This window comes from Barbus barbus (assembly GCF_936440315.1).
Source record: "Barbus barbus genome assembly, chromosome: 15".
NCBI lineage: Eukaryota > Metazoa > Chordata > Actinopteri > Cypriniformes > Cyprinidae > Barbus > Barbus barbus.
This window is the reverse complement of record NC_136743.1, coordinates 19,528,293-19,552,090: the sequence shown is the minus strand read 5'-3', so window position 1 is coordinate 19,552,090 and position 23,798 is coordinate 19,528,293. Positions and strand designations below refer to the sequence as shown.

At 37.7% G+C, this 23,798-nt stretch overlaps 2 protein-coding genes across 4 annotated transcripts; one reads left to right on the top strand and one right to left on the bottom strand.

The window, feature by feature from the left end:
• Positions 1–1,399: 1,399 nt before the first annotated feature.
• LOC306881220 (uncharacterized protein) lies at positions 1,400–5,106 on the top strand. Of its 3 annotated transcripts, none has more exons than XM_079435204.1 (6): positions 1,400–1,446; positions 2,472–2,572; positions 2,655–2,915; positions 3,060–3,161; positions 3,746–3,796; positions 4,421–5,106. In XM_079435204.1, the coding sequence occupies exons 2-6, from the start codon at positions 2,521–2,523 to the stop codon at positions 4,522–4,524; spliced, it is 570 nt and encodes a 189-aa protein (XP_079291330.1). In that variant the 5' UTR covers positions 1,400–1,446; positions 2,472–2,520; the 3' UTR covers positions 4,525–5,106. The 3 variants fall into 3 exon arrangements, 2 of the variants coding, with proteins under 2 accessions (XP_079291330.1, XP_079291329.1); XM_079435203.1 differs by having other exon boundaries at positions 1,417–2,051; positions 4,421–4,586; XR_013785134.1 differs by lacking the exon at positions 3,746–3,796 and having other exon boundaries at positions 1,410–2,051; positions 4,421–5,100.
• Positions 5,107–8,076: 2,970 nt separating this feature from the next.
• LOC306881554 (MAP kinase-interacting serine/threonine-protein kinase 2-like) lies at positions 8,077–22,915 on the bottom strand. Its single transcript, XM_079435738.1, has 14 exons — positions 22,826–22,915; positions 22,298–22,459; positions 22,125–22,212; positions 21,834–21,935; positions 21,642–21,739; positions 18,509–18,588; positions 17,989–18,062; positions 17,111–17,215; positions 16,966–17,021; positions 16,645–16,740; positions 11,788–11,982; positions 11,308–11,472; positions 11,148–11,188; positions 8,077–10,246 (listed from the first exon to the last, which is right to left on the bottom strand). The coding sequence occupies exons 2-14, from the start codon at positions 22,346–22,348 to the stop codon at positions 9,961–9,963; spliced, it is 1,437 nt and encodes a 478-aa protein (XP_079291864.1). The 5' UTR covers positions 22,349–22,459; positions 22,826–22,915; the 3' UTR covers positions 8,077–9,960.
• Positions 22,916–23,798: the final 883 nt, after the last annotated feature.

Sequence of the window (23,798 nt, the reverse complement as noted above, 5' to 3'; positions counted from 1 at the left end):
AGCGCTAAGTTACAAATCTTGCGTAGTTGTGTTTGGAGAATACCAGGTCATACAATTCCGCGCTCTTCGGAAAAAATAATGCTCAGCTTCATTCAACGAAAAACTACGTGAGAAACTGAACCGGATGACCTAAAAACTGGTGTCGACCGCTTTTACAAAACTGATAATGTATTGTCTATTATTCATCACATTTTCATGTCCCCAACATTTTGTCTTAGTATACTAGATAAAATACTGAACACACTTAAATTATGTAAGTTTGGAGAAGGGTTTTAATATTATTTATTTGTGACTTTACTACCTTTAGGTGTAATCATTTATTCAGAATACATCAAATTTATTAAAAGTGACAGTAAAGTCCTTAATTAATTAAACAAAGGTGTTTAATTTTAATATTTTTGGTTGTTATTTAATATACTAAACATGAAATCTGGCTATACCTTTTTAGAAATACTTCCTTACAACACAAGGATATTAATTTAAAAAAATTAGAAAGCATAAAATGTAATGTATAACAGGGATGACCCAAGGCTATATAAGCCGAGATTCTATGATAAATAAAAAGTTAAAAAAGAACAGTCAGTGGTTCTTTGAAGAACCTTTAAAAGGGTTCTTTGTAGTAGGGGTGGGCGATATGGGAAAAATATCATATCACGATTTTTTATAGAAATATCACGATTCACGATTTTTATCACGATTCTTTGTTAGTTTTACTATTTTGGTTTTACAAGTTGTCTGAGCATTACAGCCAAACTAGAAAGACAAAGATGCATGGCAGATATTTAGGCCAAAGTGGGCGAAGATAAAAAAAATCTTTGTCATTATTTTATTTTTCTTATTAAAAAATAAGAACAAAGATACACATTACAAATACACATAATATACAAATAAAACAAACAGTGCTTTATTTCCAGGTACAATAGGTGTATTTAGCAGAGCATTCAATGAAATTGAATGAACAAATATAAAAATAAAACACTAGATAGACTGATTCCTAAAGCAACTGTATTAAAGTTTTTCAGTCAAGAATAATGAGTGATTTTTCTATTTTGCGTTTTGTTGTTTTGTTAATGTTAAATGAATAGTTCCCCCAAAAATAAATATTCTGTCATCTGTCTGTCAATTCTGTCATAATGTTGTATTTTTATATCATCATTTACTCAAAAGTTGTTTTAAACCGGAATGAGTTTCTTTCTTGTGCTGAACATTTATAAATGCTATTTTGAAGAAGGTGGAAAACCAAACAGTTGCTGGTCCTCAGTGACTTCCATAGGATTTTTCTTTCCTACTATCAAAGTCAATGTGGACCAGCAACTGTTTGGTTTTCCACTGAGTAAATAATGACAGAAATTAAATTTTAGGGTGAACTATCCCTTTAATGACAGTCGACAGCACGTTTAGTGTCCTGTCCCTTTAAGAGCTGCACGCATCTAATATACAGTACAGGCACGCATCCGTTTCTCTCTTAACTATTTACTTTCATTTTAGAGATAACCAACTCAGTCTGTATGTAAACCTTGTGTGTTTTGACAGTATTAGCGCAAAATATAACTTAGTTGAGTAATCAGGCGCTGTTAGACAGGCGTTTTAGTGCGCGTGCTTCAGGTGTATGTGCTCAGAACAAGCGCACGTCAGACCAGCGCGCGAATTAAACATTTAACCAGCAAGGCTTGTATGCAAATAATGTACTTTTGCGATCGCGAATAAGTGCAGTGTCCTGTCAGAGTAACTCTACTGCTGTATGTCGTGTTGTACAGTATATAGAGACGGCGGCGCCAGAACTGTATTTGACAATGTGCGCGGTAGCGCGATACTACGATATTTCTTAAAAAGCAGATCGTGGAGACATTTTTATCGTCCACGATCAAAAATCGTCATATCGCACACCCCTACTTTGTAGTACAGAAAAAGTTCTTTAGGGCACCAAGAAGAACACCGGTTCTTTAAAGAACCTTTCTCAAAATGGTTCTTCAGGGAACCAAAAATGGTTCCTCTATGGCATCGCCACGAAACCCCCTTTTTGGTTCTTCCTGGCACCTTTTTTTAAGAGTGTAAGAACTTCTTAAAAATCATTAAAAAATGTAACTGATCCCAAACTTTTGAAAGGCATGCGTAAGCATGGCGTATATTGTATGTCTGCATAACAATAATTAGTCATTAGTAGACTAAATTTTGTCCTCGCAGTTGGTAGGTGACAAGATGTTTTGATTTAATTGTGTGAATTGAAGTCTGTTCGAATTCTTATACCTGCTGTAATAATAATAAAAAAATAAAAATAAAAAAGCAAACTACACAAAAATCATTTAAATGCTTGTTTGATGTGTGAGATAGATGACCTTTTCATTAATACCTGCAAAATATTTTTGATTGGAGGGATTTTTATTGCATAGCCTTATCTTATTGCTCATCAACTGAAAAAGCCACAGCTTGGGTATTTTGTTCATGACTTGTGAGTTCCTGTCTGTCTGCAGAGTCTATTCCTACTCAAACCTCAATGGTTGGTCACATTTCAGTTCAAACATGCGCTTTCTGAAATTCGTTTTGCTGCTGCTCATTTCATCACATATAAGTGGTAAGTTTCAAAAAAGGTACGTAGTAACTTTTTTACTCAGACATATTTCAAGAGCTATTATGTTTATTATTATTTCTTTTAGGTGGCTGTCAGCCCAGTATCAGTGTGACAGGAGGACCAAGTGTTTGCTCCGGTCAGGACTTTACCATCACATGTCAGTTAGATTGTGATGGACCATCAAGCCATGTAAAACTGGTGAAAGAAGAACAAATTCAGCATAGTCTTGAGTCTTCGAATAACAATCTCTCCATACACGTTCACAGTGCAAATGAGAATCATTCAGGAATATATAGCTGCCAAACAGAGAATGGTTCAAAAAGCATGGTTTATGTAACCGTGAAAGGTAAGTGTGAAATCCTCTTGGCTCTTTAAATATATTCCATTTTGAAAACTTCATAACTTAATAACGTGTGTGTGTGTGTGTGTGTGTGTGTGTGTGTGCATGTGTGTGTGTGTGTGTGTGTGTGTGTGTGTGTGTGTGATTCAGACTGTAGTTTTTCTTCAACTTACAAATCAGAATACTTACCCACTGTAAATACAACATCATCCTCTCTGACTAATACCACATACCAAGGTCACACACCATCAAGTAAGTTTCTCCATTAACTTTTTAATTTCTGAGACTTAATCCATCAGTATTCAGAACCTAGATTATTGAAATAAATAAAGTAGCATTTATGTTAAAGGAAAAGTTCACACAAAAATTAAAATTAGCTGAAAATTGACTCACTCTCAGGCCATCTAAAATATAGATGAGTTTGTTTCTTCATCAGAACAGAGATTTGGAGAAATTTAGCATTACGTCACTTGCTCGCCAGTTGATCCTCTGCAGTGAATGGGTGCCGTCAGAATGAGAGTCCAAACAGTTGATAAAAACATCACAAATAATCCACAAGGAATCCACGTGACTCCAGTGAAAAGCTTGTTTGTAAGAAACAAATCCATCATTAAGGCATTTTAACTTTAAACTGTTGCTTCTGGGCAAAATATGATAAGTTTTCACTGAAGAAAGCAATATTATAGAAAGAGAGCTCGTTTGAATGGATCGTTTGTCTTAATGACGGATTTGTGTTTTACAAACACACAGCTTTTCACTTCGCAAGATGTTAACTGGACTGGAGTTGTGTGGATAATTTGTGGATTATTATGATTTTTGTGATTATTGTGTTTCAGCTGTTTGGACTTTCATTCTGACGGCACCCATTCACTGCAGAAGATCCATTGGTGAGCAAGTGATGTAATGCAAAATGTATCCAATTCTGATCCGGTAAAGCTGGTTTGTCAATAAACACACTCATCTACATCTTGAATGGCCTGAGGGTGAATAATTTTTCTACAGATTTTAATTTTTGGGTGAACTATTCCTTTAAAGTTGGTTGATTGGCTTCGTCCAGGAATGCAATGGTACAACATTTACAGGACGAGTAAAATATAACTTTTGTTGATAATTGTAATGCAATATCATTTAACTCTTCTGTTGTCCTGTTAAGAAATTGCTCTGACCTATGAAACATAACAAGCATCAGAATAATATTGTGAATTACACTACAACATATTAAACGTTTTTATATGGTCCTAAAGTGAATTACAATTGAAAAAATACATTTAATTGAATATTGATAGCACAATTTACACAAAGAAAAGTTAAAAGGTTCTGCAACAGTTGTCCCTTTTCCTTGATAACTTCAATCTCAATTTCATAATTTCAATTTCATAATATTTCACGTAGTTTATAAAAACTTTTGTATTATTTTGCTAGTAAATGAATGAATCTTAGAGCTACAAATTTAGTTCTAGTGCATTTCATGTAACTGAATGTGTGTGTGTGTGTTTCTCTGTCTCCGTAAGGGGTCTTGGAGCCATTGCTGATATGGTACATGCTGTTCAAGACAGGGGTTTTACTCATCATATCAATAACTGCAGCACTAATAATTGTGTGCCAGAAGCACTGAAAAATGACTTGAATTGTTGTCATGTAAATGAAAAACTATGCTTCTAATAAATCATGTTCTCCATATCTTCTCTTGCATGATGTTATACGGAATTCAATATTCTTCTTAGGCTGAATCTGTAAATGTCATATGCTCTGTATTGTTCATAAGTCTAATGTCCGATGCTCTTGTGGATCCTGACCTTCTTTCTGCACTAGTTCTTGATTTCTGAACAGTTACAGAAGATGATTGTGATGTAAATGAACACTTTTTTCACAGATAAAGCTTTGTATTTGATAATGTCCTCTCAGCATTTTTACTAACAAATAACTAACTAGCTAAATGAAGCCGTTTATAAATTTTCACAAGTCTCATCTCAAGGAAAGTCTTTCAAATTGATCAATTAGCCTCTATGCTCTCCATGATTCTTTTCAACAACTTAAAAAGAGTTTGTATAAGAAAATATTTATCTCCTTTGCTATTTGTGTCTTAAATAAGAAGATGTGTTATACATGTAAAATATATTTGTTTTGTATAAGGATCTGTCAAAGACAATTGTCCAGCAGTTTAAAAGACAATAAAGCTTTTTTAAATTTGAATTTTGAATTGAACATAAATGACCGCATCTCATTTTCAGGGGGAAAAAAACTGTAAAATGATGTTGTTTATGATGCTGTAAATTAGCAGTGAAATTAGCTGTGTTGACAAAATAATGACGGGATTTCAACACTTGGGGGAGCTCGTGTTTATTTTCAACCCTGCCGTTTCCCAATACAGATAAACTTCACCTAGAGCTGTTTATTCCTGCTCAAGAGTCAAAACCTCCCGGTTTGACAGATAAGTTTTAGTCCTAGACTAAAATCTATAAATTTCAACTGAAATTAACTTGCACTGATTGATCTTAAAATATATCAGTGCCTTTGTTTTGTCCCAAGATGTTCACCAGTAGACTGTTTTTCTAAGCACGTTTATAAAAATTGCTTAAATGTCCTAATTGAACTATCTAATCCTGGCTTAGTCTAAACCCAGTCTGTGAAACCGGGCCAAAGGCTTTTTTGGTAACACTTTACAATAAGGTTCATTAACAGTTAACAACATTAGTAAACATGAAATAAGAATGAACAATACTTCTACAGCATTTGTTAATCTTAGTTCATGTTAATTTCAGCATTTAAGAATGCATTATTATCGCAAGTTGTGTTCGTTAACGTTAATGCACTGTGAACTAACATGAATAAATAACAACTGTATTTTCATTAACAAAGATTAATAGTGTAATAAATGCATTTTTCATTGTTCATGTTAATGCATTAACTAATAACAAATGACACCTTATTGTAAAGGGTTACCGCTTTTTTTATTTTTTTTATTGTCAGCCATATTTATCATATTATCCCTTTTTTAGATCTCCGATCAGCAGGAGGACATAATACAGGTCCTTTTAAAAAAATTAGCATATTGTGATAAAGTTCATTATTTTCTGTAATGTACTGATAAACATTAGACTTTCATATATTTTAGATTCATTACAACACAACTGAAGTAGTTCAAGCCTTTTATTGTTTTAATATTGATGATTTTGGCATACAGCTCATGAAAACCCAAAATTCCTATCTCAAAAAATTAGCATATTTCATCCGACCAATAAAAGAAAAGTGTTTTTAATACAAAAAAAAAAAGTCAACCTTCAAATAATTATGTTCAGTTATGCACTCAATACTTGGTCGGGAATCCTTTTGCAGAAATGACTGCTTCAATGCGGCGTGGCATGGAGGCAATCAGCCTGTGGCACTGCTGAGGTGTTATGGAGGTCCAGGATGCTTCGATAGCGGCCTTAAGCTCATCCAGAGTGTTGGGTCTTGCGTCTCTCAACTTTCTCTTCACAATATCCCACAGATTCTCTATGGGGTTCAGGTCAGGAGAGTTGGCAGGCCAATTGAGCACAGTAATACCATGGTCAGTAAACCATTTACCAGTGGTTTTGGCACTGTGAGCAGGTGCCAGGTCGTGCTGAAAAATGAAATCTTCATCTCCATAAAGCTTTTCAGCAGATGGAAGCATGAAGTGCTCCAAAATCTCCTGATAGCTAGCTGCATTGACCCTGCCCTTGATAAAACACAGTGGACCAACACCAGCAGCTGACATGGCACCCCAGACCATCACTGACTGTGGGTACTTGACACTGGACTTCAGGCATTTTGGCATTTCCCTCTCCCCAGTCTTCCTCCAGACTCTGGCACCTTGATTTCCGAATGACATGCAAAATTTGCTTTCATCCGAAAAAAGTACTTTGGACCACTGAGCAACAGTCCAGTGCTGCTTCTCTGTAGCCCAGGTCAGGCACTTCTGCCGCTGTTTCTGGTTCAAAAGTGGCTTGACCTGGGGAATGCGGCACCTGTAGCCCATTTCCTGCACACGCCTGTACACGGTGGCTCTGGATGTTTCTACTCCAGACTCAGTCCACTGCTTCCGCAGGTCCCCCAAGGTCTGGAATCGGTCCTTCTCCACAATCTTCCTCAGGGTCCGGTCACCTCTTCTCGTTGTGCTGCGTTTTCTGCCACGCTTTTTCCTTCCCACAGACTTCCCACTGAGGTGCCTTGATACAGCACTCTGGGAACAGCCTATTCGTTCAGAAATTTCTTTCTGTGTCTTACCCTCTTGCTTGAGGGTGTCAATGATGGCCTTCTGGACAGCAGTCAGGTCGGCAGTCTTACCCATGATTGCGGTTTTGAGTAACGAACCAGGCTGGGAGTTTTTAAAAGCCTCAGGAATCTTTTGCAGGTGTTTAGAGTTAATTAGTTGATTCAGATGATTAGGTTAATAGCTCGTTTAGAGAACCTTTTCATGATATGCTAATTTTTTGAGATTTTGGTTTTTTTTGGGTTTTCATGAGCTGTATGCCAAAATCATCAATATTAAAACAATAAAAGGCTTGAACTACTTCAGTTGTGTTGTAATGAATCTAAAATATATGAAAGTCTAATGTTTATCAGTACATTACAGAAAATAATGAACTTTATCACAATATGCTAATTTTTTGAAAAGGACCTGTATTAGCTATTCTGACACACAAGTTGCTCTTCCTGACGAAATGTGCCTACATGTGAAAGTATGTGACCTGCATGTTCTTAATGCATGTGAACTACATGTTATGGGATAATGAAACGTTTACCAAATCTGTGACATGAGTATCTTATCCACACAGACACATCCGAGAGCGTTTATGAAGGACAGAAGTTCAGTGATCGAGACAAATGAGCACAAGCAATTTGTGTTTTTTTTTTTTTGTTTTTTTACATTTGAGGGAAAATAATTAAATGCATTAAAAAAAAAAAAAAAAAAAAAAGAGGTAAAAGAAAAATAAGCACCTTTCTCTAAATCTCTCTCTATTTATGTTTATATGAAACGTGGAAAAAGCTGATCATTAAAGCATCTTTAAAGATGCAGATGTTCTCTTTTAATACAAATTAACTGAACTTTGGTGACCGGCTGTTTGTCATAATATTAATAATAATCCCCTGATTTAAGGTATATAGTCAATTATGAGAGTTTTTACAAGAAAACTATAACCATTGTAGTTGAACAATTCTCCATGTTCTTTATTTTGGCCCCCCTGGGTCAGATAAGAAAAAAAAAAAAAAAAAATTTGTACAACCACATGAAAATACACGATAAACATGAATGCTACACCACTGGTCCCTAAAATAAGTGTAGACTAGTAATTTTCATGTACAGGGGAGGGGGGTTCAAAAATTCATTGAAAATGCAATGGCAAGTAAAAAATTAAAACAAAAACAATGAGGCCGTTCTCAGAAAGAAAGACTTAACTCAGCATATTCCAAGGTGGTTTCCATCAGAAAAAGGAAATCAACCGTGTATGCATTTCAAGAACAAAATGCTTACAAAAAAAAAATAAAGATAAATAAATAAAAGTTTTGCTTCACTCAGAGAGAGTAGGAGCACTTGGTTTTGTTCCTGGTTGATCTACATATTTGCTGATGACACCGTTCAAGCAAAACTTTGATCAAATATTAAAGTGATCAAACCGTAAAGTTGCAGAACAGTAACAAGTAGCATTTAAGAACTTGAGCTGGTCCATGCTTCACTGAGGGCAAAAAAAGGGGGGGGGGGGATCCACACACTTTCTCTTGTACAAGTTCAACATCCTTATTTTTAAAAACAAAACTGACACAAAAAATAAAAATCTCCCTTTCCAACACAAACAATAAAGGTCAAAGTAATATTGCAGCATGGCACATTGGTATGTCTGTGGGTTTCTTGCATATCTGAGCTTCACCTTTTCTTTAGATATCAGTCTACAAGTACAAAATGAAGGCTAACAGAGGACTTAAGGTCTTTTCATGGAATAATCACCTTTATTCAAACAGTGAATTGAGTCATTGACAGAGCCTGTGTGTTCATGAAATGTTCAATGACTAACTGAATGAATGGTGAAAATGGGAGTTGGAAATGAAAATGGTAGATAATTTCTCCAAATTCGCTACAGAACCTTGAAATGGACCTCTGGCAGTTCCTTATATTGCAGGTCAAAAGGGGATGAAACATGAGGAAATGAAAAGGGGGAGGAAATGATTATGCAACTAATTCCTGTTTTCCTGAGAGGCCCAGTCCAAAAGTTGCGCTGCACTGCTCAGTCTCCCTGAAAAAGGCTAAACTTTCCAGTGCGAGGACAAAACAGAAGTGTAAAACACCAATGAACTGACATAGAATGAGTCTTTCTGCTTTAAAATATGCTTTGGTTTCTCATTCGGAGAGAGATCCTGAGGTTTCTGCTGAAAACACTGCTGAGATTTGCGTTTGGCAGAAAATAAGTGTTACACAGTGGAGTGAAATTGGTAAACGAGGTCCTTGATAAATAAATTCAGACCAGAGAAACCCCACACAACATGGCTGCCATTTCTGCCCTGGATAACTTTAATAAATCATTTGCCACCTGAGTCCCAGCAACACTTACATAGTCTCAGTCTGCCATCAATATCAATTTGGGAGTGAGAACTAAGTCTCAAATATGGCATAAGCACAAATCGAATGATTAGGTCGCTGTGGGTCCCATGTGAGCTCAAAGGCAAAGAGCACAATGTTTTTCCTGATGCTTAGAAATTTAATGGCTTAGGTGGGGTACAGCTTTAGATGAATGAAAGCAACTTGAGTCCTTTGGTTCCCAAGGTTTTTCGTAAACATTGTTATATTGACAGATTCCTGGGACTCAGACGTCAACAAGTTTTTTTTCCTGGCCACAACAAGCTTTTTACCCAATCAAAACTGTGCAGGGGCATTTGAGGTGCTTTAAGTGCTACAAACATGAGAGTCCTTCTCACAAGAGCTTAGAGCCCACAAAGTAAGTGGGCAGAGAGGTAAAGATGTCAACGCACTGCCTAGTTGAAGATTCCAATAGGGTCGTCAGTCGAGAGTGGAGGCTGGAAAACACGGTAGAGATCAGGCACAGTCACCGACGATCACAAGCGGGATGAGGAGCTGGCGTAGTTCAGCAGCACACACCGGCCCTCGGTGCTGGCTACCTGCGGTCTTCCTGCGGAGGGCCAGCTTGGACCTGGAGGAAGGAGACAGCAGCATGGAGCCAGAGCAGGAGGAGAGGATAAGCGGGGAGGAAAGCTCCTTCCCTAACTGCTGCTGTTCCTCGCTCTCTTCCTTCTCAGCCAGTTGCCGGTTCATGGCTACGGCCTGCCCCGCAAAGAATGTCAGGTCCTGAGCGCTACCACCCCTGGAAAAAGAACACAATGTAATAATGGCATGATTAAAGGTCTGCTATTCTCAGTCAAAACTATTGCTGCTGGAATTTATAAATGCATCACTAAGCCCCCAATATACTTCAAGCAAAATTGAAAAACAAACTGGCATGACGTCATTTCCAACAACATTAAGGTAAAACAAGCAAACTTTCTGAAAAGTTTGTTCTGGCTGGTAAACAACTTTAAACTGCAGTTCCATTACTCTGTGGCAATTACTTAAAGGGACAGTTCACCCAAAACATGAAATCTGTCATTAATTACTCACCCTCATGTCTTCACAAACCCATAAGACCGTCGCTCATCTTTAGAACACAAATGAAGTTATTTTTGATGAAATCCAAGAGTTTTCTGACCCTGCATAGACAGCAATGTAACTGAAATTTTCCCAGGCCCAGAAACGTTGTAAGGACATCTTTAAAATAGTCCATGATATCAGCGTTGTGGTACTCTTGTGAATGGCAGTGGACAGTGATGCAGAGGAGAAGAATTGTTGAATAAAGTTGCTATTTTTGTTTTCTTTGCACACAAAAAAAAAACACTTTTTTTACAGTTGAACCACTGATGTCACATGGACTATTTTAACGATGTCCTTGCTACCTTTCTGGGCCTTGAATGTGGTAGTTGCGTTGCGGCCTATGCAGGGTCAGAAAACTCTTGGATTTCATCAAAAATAACTTAATTTGTGTTCCAAAGATGAATGAAGGTCTTACAGGTTTTGAAGGACATGAGTGCAAGTAATTAAATGACAGAATTTTCATTTTTTGGGTGAAATAACCCTTTAATCGGTAGGTGTGCTCAGGTATTCTCCAAGTGAAGAATGAAAAATAACTTTGCTGCGAGTATATCAGGACATTTAGTATGCAATATACTCACCTCTGATGTAATATGGAGGCAGACACAGTGTTGGGTGCACACTAAGGTGAAGAACAAAAGAAATGGGTCACAAAACATGATTTCCGGCCCAAGAAGCAAATAATTAATTTGTGTTAAATAGAGTCCCCGGAATCCTAGAGATGGAAGGGAATGGACATACCCCCTTGACCCAAGGGTGCTGCAGAACCTGGGCAGCACTTAGACGGTCTTTAGCGTCCTGCACCAACAGCTTGGTGATGAGGTCTTTGGCTGCAGGAGAAATGTGTGCCCAGTCCTTCTCTGGAAACTCATACTTGCCTTCCTGAATACTCTCAAACAGCATGCTCTGTGGACGTATTGTGAGGAAAGGTATTAAACATCTATTTGCAGAAGCACTATCACTATTCAGACTCAACCCTAAGGTTTTTTTTCCACTTTTTTTTTTTTTTTTTTAAATGGGCAAATGCATGTAAATAAACTTGTGACAACACAGCCCAATAGGGCTAATGACGATTTAGTCGGGCAGTCATTGTCAAACGCTGACTATGAAACCAGGTGGCTAGACCTGCTACGATTCCATGGAAAGTTTTGAACTTTCACTGCTTTCGATACTGAACGCTTTCCCAGAAAACCATGTATCTTGCCCAAGTATGAGGTGTACCTGGCAGGCTTGGCAGGGCTCTCCCCAGTCCCAACCACAGTCTGTTCCACAGCGACCCACAAAGGGCGGGTATCCACTCAGCATGATGTAGAGGATGACGCCAAGGCTCCACAGGTCACAGCGCTTGTCGTAGATGCTAGCTTCCTCATTAAAGGCCTCCACCACCTCAGGGGCCATGTATTCAGCTGAGCCACACTGTAGTAATAAAATAAACTTTTTAGTACGTACTATAAAAAAAGTCCTCATACACAAGGAAAAGTCCACAAATTTCCCACGTGGGTTTTAAAGGCCACAAGAACTCAGTGAGTAGAGCAGAGAGGAACAATCCTGGTTTCACATCATGTTGTCCAACCAAGTGACATACTGATGGGACAATAATAGTAAACAAGTTCAAAAGTACGATAAATTACAATGTGCGCTATCTAGAGCTACAACATTTATCAGATCTACCAGCACTCCCTCGGCTTGGCCTCTCCTGTTTGTTTTCACCTGCAGGGCATTATCAAGTTCATTGTTCCGAGTTAAGCTGGGGTGGCCTGATCCGATTCAAACCTGGACGCGTCAGCGGACAACTGTTCCAGCAGGGCCCACAGGCTGCTGCTGCTGTCTGAGTCATGTGGAAACTAGGCCAAAAGGTTGCTGCTCGGGGAAAAAAATAAATAAATAAATAAATAAATAAATAGGATTTAAGCCGCTCTACACCGGCTGGGGATAAACAAGTCCCAACCCTGCTCGAGTGTTACATAACACACATAAAAATGGACATTCTGAATGGTGCACTAATACAGAATGCAACGAACAGAGACACACAGGGGGAGCGATCTGAGGAGGTTAGCAGTTTAGCGGTACATGAGCAAATTTGTTTATTTTTATGTAAGTGCAGCTGTCTGGTAAAAGATTGTTACACAACTACTGTATGAGTCACTGATGCAAACAGAGGAAGCTGAAGACGTTATGCTGATGTTCCTGTGCAGGCCGAGGGGGAGGAAACTACATGTCCTCAGAGGACACTCCAAAAAAATAAAAAGATAAATTTTTTTTTAAAAAAGCCAGGACTGCCATCTCTCTGACCCTGACAAATCTATACCTAAGCCTCAGCAACCTCACATGCACACGCCACGTTCCTTCAAACCATCTGAGCTCAGTAAACGTGTCTGGGGCATCACTTTCAAGGAAACCCGATAGCCGACAAAAATAAAGTGCGCCACGATAAAATGCGACTTACAGAAAGAGGCCCTTGTAATCTGAAGTAAGAGCTCTTAGCTAACCAATCTAAGTTAATAAAAGATCACCTAATTGTGGGAGAACAATCAGAACGAAGTACTTGTCCCACATCAGGAATAGAAGTACAGGTGCTGGTCATAAAATTAGAATATCATGAAAAAGTTCATTTATTTTAGTAATACCATTCAAAAAGTGAAACTTGTATATTAGATTCATTCATTACACACAGACTGATAGATTTCAAATGTTTATTTACTTTAATTTTGATGATTATAACTGACAACTAATTAAAGTCCCAAATTCAGTATCTCAGAAAATTAGAATATCAATTAAGACCAATGCAAAAGAATAAAAAAAAAAAAAAAAAAGATTTTTAGAAATGTTGGCCAACTGAAAAGTATGAACATGAAAAGTATGAGAATGTACAGCACTCAATATTTAGTTGGGGCTCCTTTGATCTGGATTACTGCAGCAATGCGGCGTGGCATGGAGTCGATCAGTCTGTGGCACTGCTCAGGTGTTATGAGAGCCCATGTTGCTCTGATAGTGGCCTTCAGCTCTTCTGAATTGTTGGGTCTGGCGTATTGCATCTTCCTCTTCACAATACCCCATAGGTTTTCTATGGGGTTAAGGTCAGGCGAGTTTGCTGGCCAATCAAGAACAGGGATACCATGGTCCTTAAACCAGGTACTGGTAGCTTTGGCAGTGTGTGCAGGTACCAAGTCCTGTTGGAAAATTAAATCTGCATCTCCATAAAGTTGGTCAGCAGCAGGAAGCATGAAGTGCTCTAAAACTTCCTGGTAGACAGTTGCGTTGACCTTGGACCTCAGAAAACACAATGGACCAACACCAGCAGATGACATGGCACCCCAAACCATCAATGACCGTGGAAACTTTACACTGGACCTCAAGCAACGTGGATTATGTGCCTCTCCTCTCTTCCTCCAGACTCTGGGACCTTGATTTCCAAAGGAAATGCAAAATGTACTTTCATCAGAGAACATAACTTTGGACCAGTCAGCAGCAGTCCAGTCCTTTTTGTCTTTAGCCCAGTCAAGACGCTTCTGACGCGGTCTCTTGTTCAAGAGTGGCTTGACACAAGGAATGCGACAGCTGAAACCCATGTCTTGCATACGCCTGTGCGTGGTGGTTCTTGAAGCACTGACTCCAGCTGCAGTCCACTCTTTGTGAATCTCCCCCACATTTTTGAATGGGTTTTGTTTCACAATCCTCTCCAGGGTGCAGTTATCCCTATTGCTTGTACACTTTTTCTACCACATCTTGTCCTTCCCTTCGCCTCTCTATTAATGCGCTTGGACACAGCTCTGTGAACAGCCAGCCTCTTTAGCAATGACCTTTTGTGTGTTGCTCTCCTTGTGCAAGGTGTCAATGGTCGTCTTTTGGACAACTGTCAAGTCAGCAGTCTTCCCCATGATTGTGTAGCCTACAGAACTAGACTGAGAGACCATTTAAAGGCTTTTGCAGGTGTTTTGAGTTCATTAGCTGATTAGAGTGTGGCACGAGGTGTCTTCAATATTGAACGTTTTTACAATATTCTAATTTGAGATACTGAATTTGGGACTTTCATTAGTTGTCAGTTATAATCATCAAAATTAAAGGAAATAAACGTTTGAAATATATCAGTCTGTGTGTAATGAATGAATCTAATATACAAGTTTCACTTTTTGAATGGTATTACTGAAATAAAATCAACTTTTTCATGATATTCTAATTTTATGACCAGCACCTGTATATTGGGATTTAACAAAATCACAGATGGTCCAGCAATGATCCCCAATTGGCAGTGTATTGCCCGGCTGGTTTTGCTTTCAGCATTACTGGGCTCTTACATAACGCTCCTCTGTGCACAAGGAATCTTAGGATTTGCTGTCGCTTAGGAGCAGCCCCACCCGCTTTCTCTCAATATAAAAAAAAAAACAAAAAAAACAAACTTTTTTTCCATGTACATTACAGAGTAAGGATTTGCATATAGTTTGCTGGGTACAAGAGTATAACGGTGCACAGAGCAAAAGAGAGCAAGCCTGAATGTACACCGAGATGATAAGTCATCTTATGTCGGTGACCTCAGCCACTGAAAGTTACCAGTGGCATTGCGTCAGTCTCAGCAACTGTATGTTCTCGGATGTTTATGAAGAGAATGTTATCATGGCAAGACAGGACCTTAGCTCTGGCAAAACCAGGGAGTTTCCCCGTTCACTATTCTAGCAAGCAAAACCACAGTTGTGGGTGAAAAATGCAACTGTGTTTAAAGTGATCGCTCACCAAATGAAAACTGTATCATCTGTTATTCAATGTTCAAAACCCACAAGATTTATCAAGCACTTTTGAGCTTCCATTTACCATATTTGATGTGTTGATAAATTTTTAAATAGGAATAAACGGCTAAATTAAATAAATTCAAAGTGAGTGCACGTCTTCCCAAGGCTTGGATTAAACTTCTCAGTTCATTTAGATTACTTTAAAGATGTCTTCATAAACTTCGGTTTTAGTGGTAATAGCTTAAATGAAAACAGAGATTGTTTCTCCATTTAAAAAAAAAAAAAACCTTTGCATGTTTTGAAGATGACTGTTTTTGTTTTTTGGGTGAACTAAACCCATTATGCTACAGAGAGAAAAGTCAATGTTTGAAATGAGATGAAAATTAAAAGGTAAAACGCCATGTTGGACTGTGCCATGGATTTGTTCTTGAACATCCTGATGCCGTTATGCTCAAAACAAAAAGGTAAATGGAGAGGGTTCACCATCCAAGTTCTGACTCTCCTTCTGGGTGCAGAGGAAACTCTTCAAAAAGGAAAAACTTGGAAAGAACAGACCATACAAAACCACAAGCCACTATTAACCCAGTCTGAACACTTCAAAAGCATCTGAAAACCCCAGGGTGTGGTGAGAAGATTGAGGTATGGGTGAAAGGAATTCCATGAGGAATTTTGTTTATGCTCTCTGTACATGAAGACATTCACATTAAGACTTTGCCTGTTCCCTTCAGTCTCAGAGAGCTAATAAACCTCTGTTAGTCTACGGTGTTCCTTGATCTGTAACCTTGACAATTCTGTGACCCAAGGTAACGCACCACATCAAAACAGATGTTCAACCCTCACAAAACTCGATTACTGGAGGTGATCACTTGGAGGTTTATTGGCTGTGGCTTTATATCAATAACCTTTATCTCTGCTCTTCTTATTTTGATATCTAGAAGACCAATGCAGTGAAGCGGCAATAAAAATGGCATTTAAAACACTGACGAGATTTAGTGGCTTGATTTATGTAACCCCAAATTAAGTGTAAGTGACAATGTCAAAGTTAACATACTTGTGAATAAATCTTAAAAAAATCTTTAATCAAAATGCAAAAAAACTTCCCCTCACTTTTTCCTTCTCCTACAATCACCTATCCTACAGGTCTGCTATTCATGTTTTTTTAATTTTTATTAATGAAAAAAAAAAAAACTATCATTTCATAGATGTTTAAATAAATACAATTTCATTGCAGCATGTGTTCTTTACCATTTATTCTAATTTAATGTGATATCATTTATGTCATTGGCCACCCTACTGTCTAAGATATCAGCAATCAAAAAGTCCAGTCAACCATTAATATACGTGTTAAACTCACCGGAGTCAAGAGCTCAGGGGTGGAGATGGGTGAGCGGTCACTATTCAGTTTGATCCCACTACCCAAATCAAAATCGCAGATCTTCACAGGAGAGATCTACAGAAAAGAAAAAGTCCATAAATTCCACTGTGAAATTAGTTACGAGTGGCCACTGAATATTCCTAAACAAATAACCGGGTCAATTCATGTTTTCGTTCAAGAGCACAAACACATAAAATGTTACTGTACCCAACAGATTTGTCAAAAATCTGGTCAGAAATGCAGTGCATGTGTGTTCTCCTCAGATGTCTCATGTCTCCTCATGTACAGAGAGAGACTCACCCTGTCACTATGTTCACAGAGGATGTTCTCTGGTTTTAGGTCTCGATGTGCCATCCCTATAAGACATAACATGAATAATTATCTATATTGATAATACATGGAATGCATGATAACAACATGTTGCATCAACACTAAAGATCCCAACCTTTGTTGTGTAGGAAGTCCAGAGCACTGGCGATGTCCTGCACCACTATGCTGGCTTCCTGCTCATTGAAGTGTTGTCTTCTGTGTATGTGAGTCAAGATAGAACCTGGGAATATAAACGAATGGATGAAGATTTAGGACTATAGATTCTTTACAAAAAGGTTTAAAGGCAGGCAAGTGGTTTTTTTAATGTTTCTCTGGTGCCTTATGCTCACTAAGGCTGCATTTATTTTATGAAAAATACACAAAAAAAAAAAAGCTATATTGAGAATTACTAAAACTACTATTTAAAATAAAGGAACAGTTCACCCCAAAAAAGGAAAATGTCATTTACTCACCCTCATGTCTTTCCAAACCTGTAAAAGTTTCTCTTCTATTGAACACAAATGAACATAATTGATGTTGAAAAAGAAAGAACTGAAGAATTTTGAACCAAACACAGTTGTTGGTACCCATTGACTTCCATAGTGGTGATGGCGCAGTGGATAAGACACATGCCTTTGGTGTGAGAGACCCGGGTTCGAATCCACTGTGAGACACCAATGTGTCCCAGCAAGACACTTAACCCCTAGTTGCTCCAGAGGCGTGCGACCTCTGACATATAGCAATTGTAAGTCGCTTTGGATAAAAGCGTCAGCTAAATGAATAAATGTAAATGTAAAAATGTATATAGTAGGGAAAGCTATATGGAAGTCAATGGGGACCATCAACTGTTTATTTACCAGAATTCGCCAAAATCTCTTTTTTTTTTTCGTTCAACATAAGCTCATACAGGTTTGTCACAACATGAGGGTGAGAAAGAAGATGACAATTTTCATTTTTGGGTGAACTACACCTATGACGTAAATACAATATCAGTAGTAGTCACACACAACTTACCGCCTCTCAGTTTCTCAAAGACTAAATAAAATTTGTCCTCTTCCTCAAAGTATTCAACCAGTTCCAAAATGTTTCTGTGGTGAGAAAAGACAATAACATTAGCCATTAATTATACACACGGTAAGGAAGCTTAAAGGAATCTTTTTTCAATTAGTCTTCATGAGCTTCTCAAGCCTTGTTCCAAAACTTTGTCTTGCAGTCTCTGTAGGCAGCAGTCTAAGGCTGCATCCTGACAATCATTAGACTCAACCACAATTGATTTCGATACAGCTTTCATTTAGCTAAACTATACATGATACTTCAAACAAAAGATGCATAAATAATCACTAATTACACCAGTAATCAGCATTACATCATTACTAAGTACATAAGCAATTTTTAAATCAGTACTTTAGTTTGGAGTATTAAATAAAATTTCTCCCCACTTAACCATCATATTGGATTTATCTCCCCCCCCCCCCCCCATCATCTTCCCTTAGAGGTTTCGAACAAATCAGTAGTGTCACACAGCGTCCCGTACCTGTGGCCCTGGCACTGGTAGAGCATTTCCACCTCCCTGAAAACACGGCTCCGACTGTGGCCTGGCCTCTTCTCAATTATCTGTATAACAGAGACATCATTAGTGACCTAATACACACCCTAGGAAGGACACATTGTGTTCCGACCTTGAATTACAGAACTCAGAGTCCGTTTTGACGGGCTCTTCTGCTACCTGGACACAGAACATAAAGCACACATTTGTTTTTAAGTTGAAAACCCCTCAGACATGTCCACGTCACCTCAGTATCGAGCTTGAGTCGACAGATCTGCGTGTCCCTTTGTGGATCACCCTCACTCGGCGTGTGTGGGAGATTAGCAAGCACACAGATGACACGCCACAGCCTGCCTTCAAAAGAACATCTCAGACCACTGATTCAGCAGGTCACCACATGGTCATCAGGCTTTACAAGCTGGCGGACTAGACAGATGATCAGGTTTCACAACATACAGGGCATCCAGACCATGTGTGCAGTACAGACGTTAAAGTGAACTCACACCAAAAGAACTGTTGACTAAATGACAATTAAAATCTCCAATAGAACCAACAATGCCACTAATTTTCTAGCTTCATTTACTGGGTGCACAGCCATTGAAAGGCCATCAACAGCTGGGAATGTTGTAATAAGTAGTGTATAGCAGTGAACTTAATGGAATACAAAAAGCAGAACTGGTCTACTGAATTTTACACTGCTGTTTTGCGTTTGCCTGTTTTTGAAAGTAATCTCTTATGCTCACTGTGCCTGCATTTATTTGATCAACAGTATAAACAGTAATATTTTACAATATTATAATAAATGTTTTCCCTTTTATCATTTTAAAATGTGATTTATTTCTGTGATTGCAAAGCTGAAACTGCAGTAGCCATTACCCCATTCTCACGATCCTTCAGAAATCTTTTTAATAGGCTGAATTGCTGCCAAGAAATATTTTTCATCAATGTTGAAAATAGTTGTGCTCCTTAATATTTGGGAGGAAACCAAATTTAATTAATAGAAATAACAGCATGTTTAACGTCTAAAGTCTTTTGTTAACAATATAAAAGGGTTTTAAAATCACTTTTAATCAATTTAATGCAACCTTGCTTAGTAAAAGTATTACTTTTTCAAAACAAAAATCCTTACAGTCCCCAAACTTTTGAACAGTAATGCATGTTTCTAAAGGACTCGGGCTTAAAAAAAAAAAAAAAGTTGCCCCTCTTAATTCGATCCATGAGCTGGTTTATCTGCCATCTGTCCCTTTGACTGTACCTAATAAAATTCATTTACATAGGCGTAAGACTATTATTCCATGTAATTCATTCAGTGTCTATTCATTTTAATGTGTAGATGAGCATTGCTACAGTATCCCAAAAGGTTGAGCATTAGCTAAACATTTCGCCCTAATTATACAGTTCAAAGCAAATGGGATGCAAATTACAAAATTCATCTTTCTCCAGTTTCCATAAGAGCACCAGCTCATAAGACTCTTGGAATCTGACAATATTCCATGACATCAGCAATGTGGAGAACCTGCTGTTTTCAATTTTGTATTCCCTTTGGCAAGTTACAGAACATTTGCAATGAAATGCCACATGAACATCCCGCACACGCTTCCTTTATAGATTACCATTCCATCTACTAGGTCAAACCAACATAGCGAGAGACACAACACTGCTTTTTCAAAGATTACATGTCCTGCTACACAACAGAAGAGAGGAAGTTTCTCTGCTGAGCAGGCACTGTGGTCATTTATATTTTTGTTCCACAGCTGCAGCAGCAGCACAGTAGCTGGAAGGCCATTGTTCCAGAGAGTAGTACACAACACCACATAACAGATAAAATGGACACAGCTCAAATGACCATGAATGAAAGCTAGAGTCCTGTATTCCCTGAAGAGGGCTGAAACACTGATACAGAGCCATCTGTCCCAGCATAACCCCCCTTTTATTCTTATGTAACTCTACATTGAAGGCAGGTCACATAACTAAGAGCCAAAGTTTGCTTCCCTCAATTCATATTCCTAGTGTCAAACACTTGAAGTGTTCACTAATAAACATTATTGAAGCTCTGAAATGAAGTAGTTTAAGAGAACATACTAACAATGTCCTCCTGCTACTCAAAGTTAGATTTAGAGTTTTGCAGAAGAATCCACTCTTTAAGTTTGTTCCCCTTCTGCTGTTCAGATTGCACAATTATTTATATTAATCAGTCACATTTTTGTTGTAGCAGAAATAGCTACTATTATTTCCATTAAAGGGATAGTTCATCCAAAAATTAAAACTGTCATCACTGACTCACTCTCATGTCATTACAAACCTGTATGAGGTTCTCTCTTATGTTGAACATAAAAAAAAGGATGATATTATGAAGAATGCAGTAATCAAACAGTTGATGGTCCCCAATGACTTCCAAAGTATTTATTTCCCTGCTATGAAAGTCAACTGGGACCAATAACTGCTTGGTTCTTCAAAATATCTTCTTTTGTGGTCAACATAAGAAAGAAACTTGTACAGATTTGGAACAACATGATGGTGAGTTAACGACAATTTTCATTTAATGGGGAACTCTATAAATAAAAATATTATAATAATATTAAAAATACATAATTTTGCATGACATTTCAGTATATTTTCTAATATACTCAATTTTCCCTATATTGCAGAATGTTTGTTTTTGTTTTTTTACCCCGCTTCCAAGGTTTCAACACATTCGTAACTTTTTGTAATAAAAATCAAACAATTTTAAATACTTCTTAATTTGCTACCTCCTTTAAGCCTTTTATTTTCTCATTGGTTGAAGCACATTATCCATGTATCACTCATTTTACAAAATGCTATAATATAGAACTTGCTTGAAAACTGTGTAATGAGTGACATCACAAGATCAGCTCAAATCACACTACTAACCGCTTATGAGCACACAATTACAGCAAGCTCCAATTACAGTCTGGGACTCCGTGACAGCAAAATCAGAGCAAGCATAAGGAGAGTATGGCCTAAGAGGGTAGTTTGCTATTGCAACTGGAGTTTAACCTGAACATAGATTAGACACTGATTATTTGATAGTTGAATGAGCACAGACAACAGTTTGTTTGGCAATATGCTGCTTTAAATAAAAGAGGGTGCGGACACTTGCCTTTACTGCATATTCTTTATTGGTGATCAGATTGATGCAGGTCTGAACAACAGCATAAGCCCCTTCCCCAAGAATCTCATTTTGTAGTTTGTAAACATCTGCAAAGGAAAAAAACTGAATATTTACCCTCTACAGAGAGCAAAGCTCTCCTCCAGGTCGAGCATTTACAAAAGACAAAGAAAAAGGGCTTGCCTTCAAAACGTCCGGAGAAACTGTCAGTGGCTCTGCATCGTTTTTTCTTTTTATTTCTCTTCTTGGCATCAGGGATATCGATGGGCTGGCTGGATGGCATGTCTTTAAAAAAAAATACACAGTTAAGATGAACAATGTGTGCCAAGTCCATCACTCAAATCTGTTATGAACTTTTCCTAACATAGCATGAGAGATAAGCAATATCTCCTCAATAAGTATCTCACCAGGGTTTACGTCAAAGACTGATAATGATAATCAATATTAATGAAAATGTAGGCAAAATAGCTGTACCAGGCCTTGGCAAGCGGTCTAACTTTAAGGATGAGTCAACATGGGGTTCAGAATCTATGAATTCATCAGTGTTGAAAGGGTTTTGCCCCTGGGAACAGGAGAAAAAGCGTCACAAATTAAAGTCTACCATTTCACATAAAACACTTTCTGGTAAATCACAAGTCGTTACCAACCTTGAAGGAGCGATGGAATCCTGTGACCTCCATGATTTTGTTTTGCACCATGTTTTCAAATGGACAGATAATGGTATGCAGCTTGGTGTCTTAAATCACAGTGCAGTGGCTCCTTTCAATCAAATACTGATCACCTCAAGGTGGTCGTGCAACAGATGACTCCTGCTTACATAGACAGACAGAAATAGCATCAATATGGCCCTGAACAGATGCTCTTGCTCGACTAAGGGGAAAGCTCATATACAGACTTCATTTTTTTTTACATTGCAAGAGGCAAAAAACAAACAAATGAATTAACTTGCTATTAAAATTGAGAAATATATCAACTGGCAAGTCTTATGTAAGGAGTTAACAATCTATTAAACCTTAGTTTACAAGCTGTCAGTAGCTATTAATCATGATGACCGAGCAACCTATCTCTGGGCTGCATGCGGTTGCAGCAGAAAGACTGGAGCTTGTTTTTTTTCTTAAAAAGAGTTCCAAGAATCACTTTTATAGGTAAGTATTGTAAAGAGAGTCATCTCTTACCCCGTTACTAGCCGTGAGACGCCAGCGTTCACGCCGTTGCTCAACCCACCGTGTAAATGGTTACTACTCCGTGTTTGTCAATTGTAAATTAAAGTTGAGAGCTTTACGCATATATAAGGTCGTATCTTGGACTCCGCCCACACTGCATTCCATATCCAATCAAAATGATTGCTTTGAGAGTCAGAATTAAAACTCAGAACACTATTGGACATTTCAGCTACAGGGGCGGACCATCCCGATCCTAACGTCATCTATTTAGTTACACTGGACTTGTTTATTGCCCCATCTACTGGGCAGTGGAAAAATTAGTACAGTTTTAAAATGAACACAAGTCAGGAAACATGTATTTTTTTTTTCACACTTATTTACAAAACACAATTTACTAAATCTCTCGTTGGGAGACTTATAAGCAGAATATAAGTAAACACAATTAAATGGAACAAATTTCAATAAAGAAAATAAATACAAATAAATGTAAAATAAAACAAATTAAGCAAAGGCACTTCAGTCCATACGGTATGTCAAAGTTATTCACATATATATATTGACCACAGTCTTCATATATTCTTAAAATAAAGTTACATGGAAGCTTTACAAGTTACAATGACAAATATTTTTAGACATCTTCACATAGAGAGTAATAGAGAGTGTTGTCACTGGAGGAAACATCTTCACATAGAGAGTGTTGTCACTGGAGGAAACATGCATTTAATATATACAAATATTATATATACATATATATTAATTATTGTTTACTGTCATATAAATATATGCATAAGTTGATTGTTGGGAACAGCCAGGGGTTTCAAACCTCATAAGTCATAAGTTAAACATCTAAGTATCTAAACGTAATCGTTCAGTTTTTAGTTTTTTCTTTGTAGCATTTTTTTATTGTTAGATTATTTTAAAATAACTCAATTTAAGTTAAATTCATGTTTAGAACAGGTCTGTAGTGAGCATGCAGGATGTGTGG

What these genes read in the sequence shown, in the direction of transcription:
- LOC306881220 (XM_079435203.1), top strand. Translation starts at nt 1,963, where the DNA reads ATGGTTCTTCAGGGAACCAAAAATGGTTCCTCTATGGCATCGCCACGA. An exon ending in CCAAGGTCACACACCATCAA is followed by an intron (nt 3,162 to 3,745) that starts GTAAGTTTCTCC and finishes ATTGTGTTTCAG; the next exon opens with CTGTTTGGACTTTCATTCTG. An exon ending in TCACTGCAGAAGATCCATTG is followed by an intron (nt 3,797 to 4,420) that starts GTGAGCAAGTGA and finishes TGTCTCCGTAAG; the next exon opens with GGGTCTTGGAGCCATTGCTG.
- LOC306881554 (XM_079435738.1), bottom strand. Translation starts at nt 22,348, where the DNA reads ATGGTGCAAAACAAAATCATGGAGGTCACAGGATTCCATCGCTCCTTC. An exon ending in TCTGTGAACATAGTGACAGG is followed by an intron (nt 16,741 to 16,965) that starts GTGAGTCTCTCT and finishes TCTTTTCTGTAG; the next exon opens with ATCTCTCCTGTGAAGATCTG. An exon ending in AGCACCCTTGGGTCAAGGGG is followed by an intron (nt 11,189 to 11,307) that starts GTATGTCCATTC and finishes TCTTCACCTTAG; the next exon opens with TGTGCACCCAACACTGTGTC.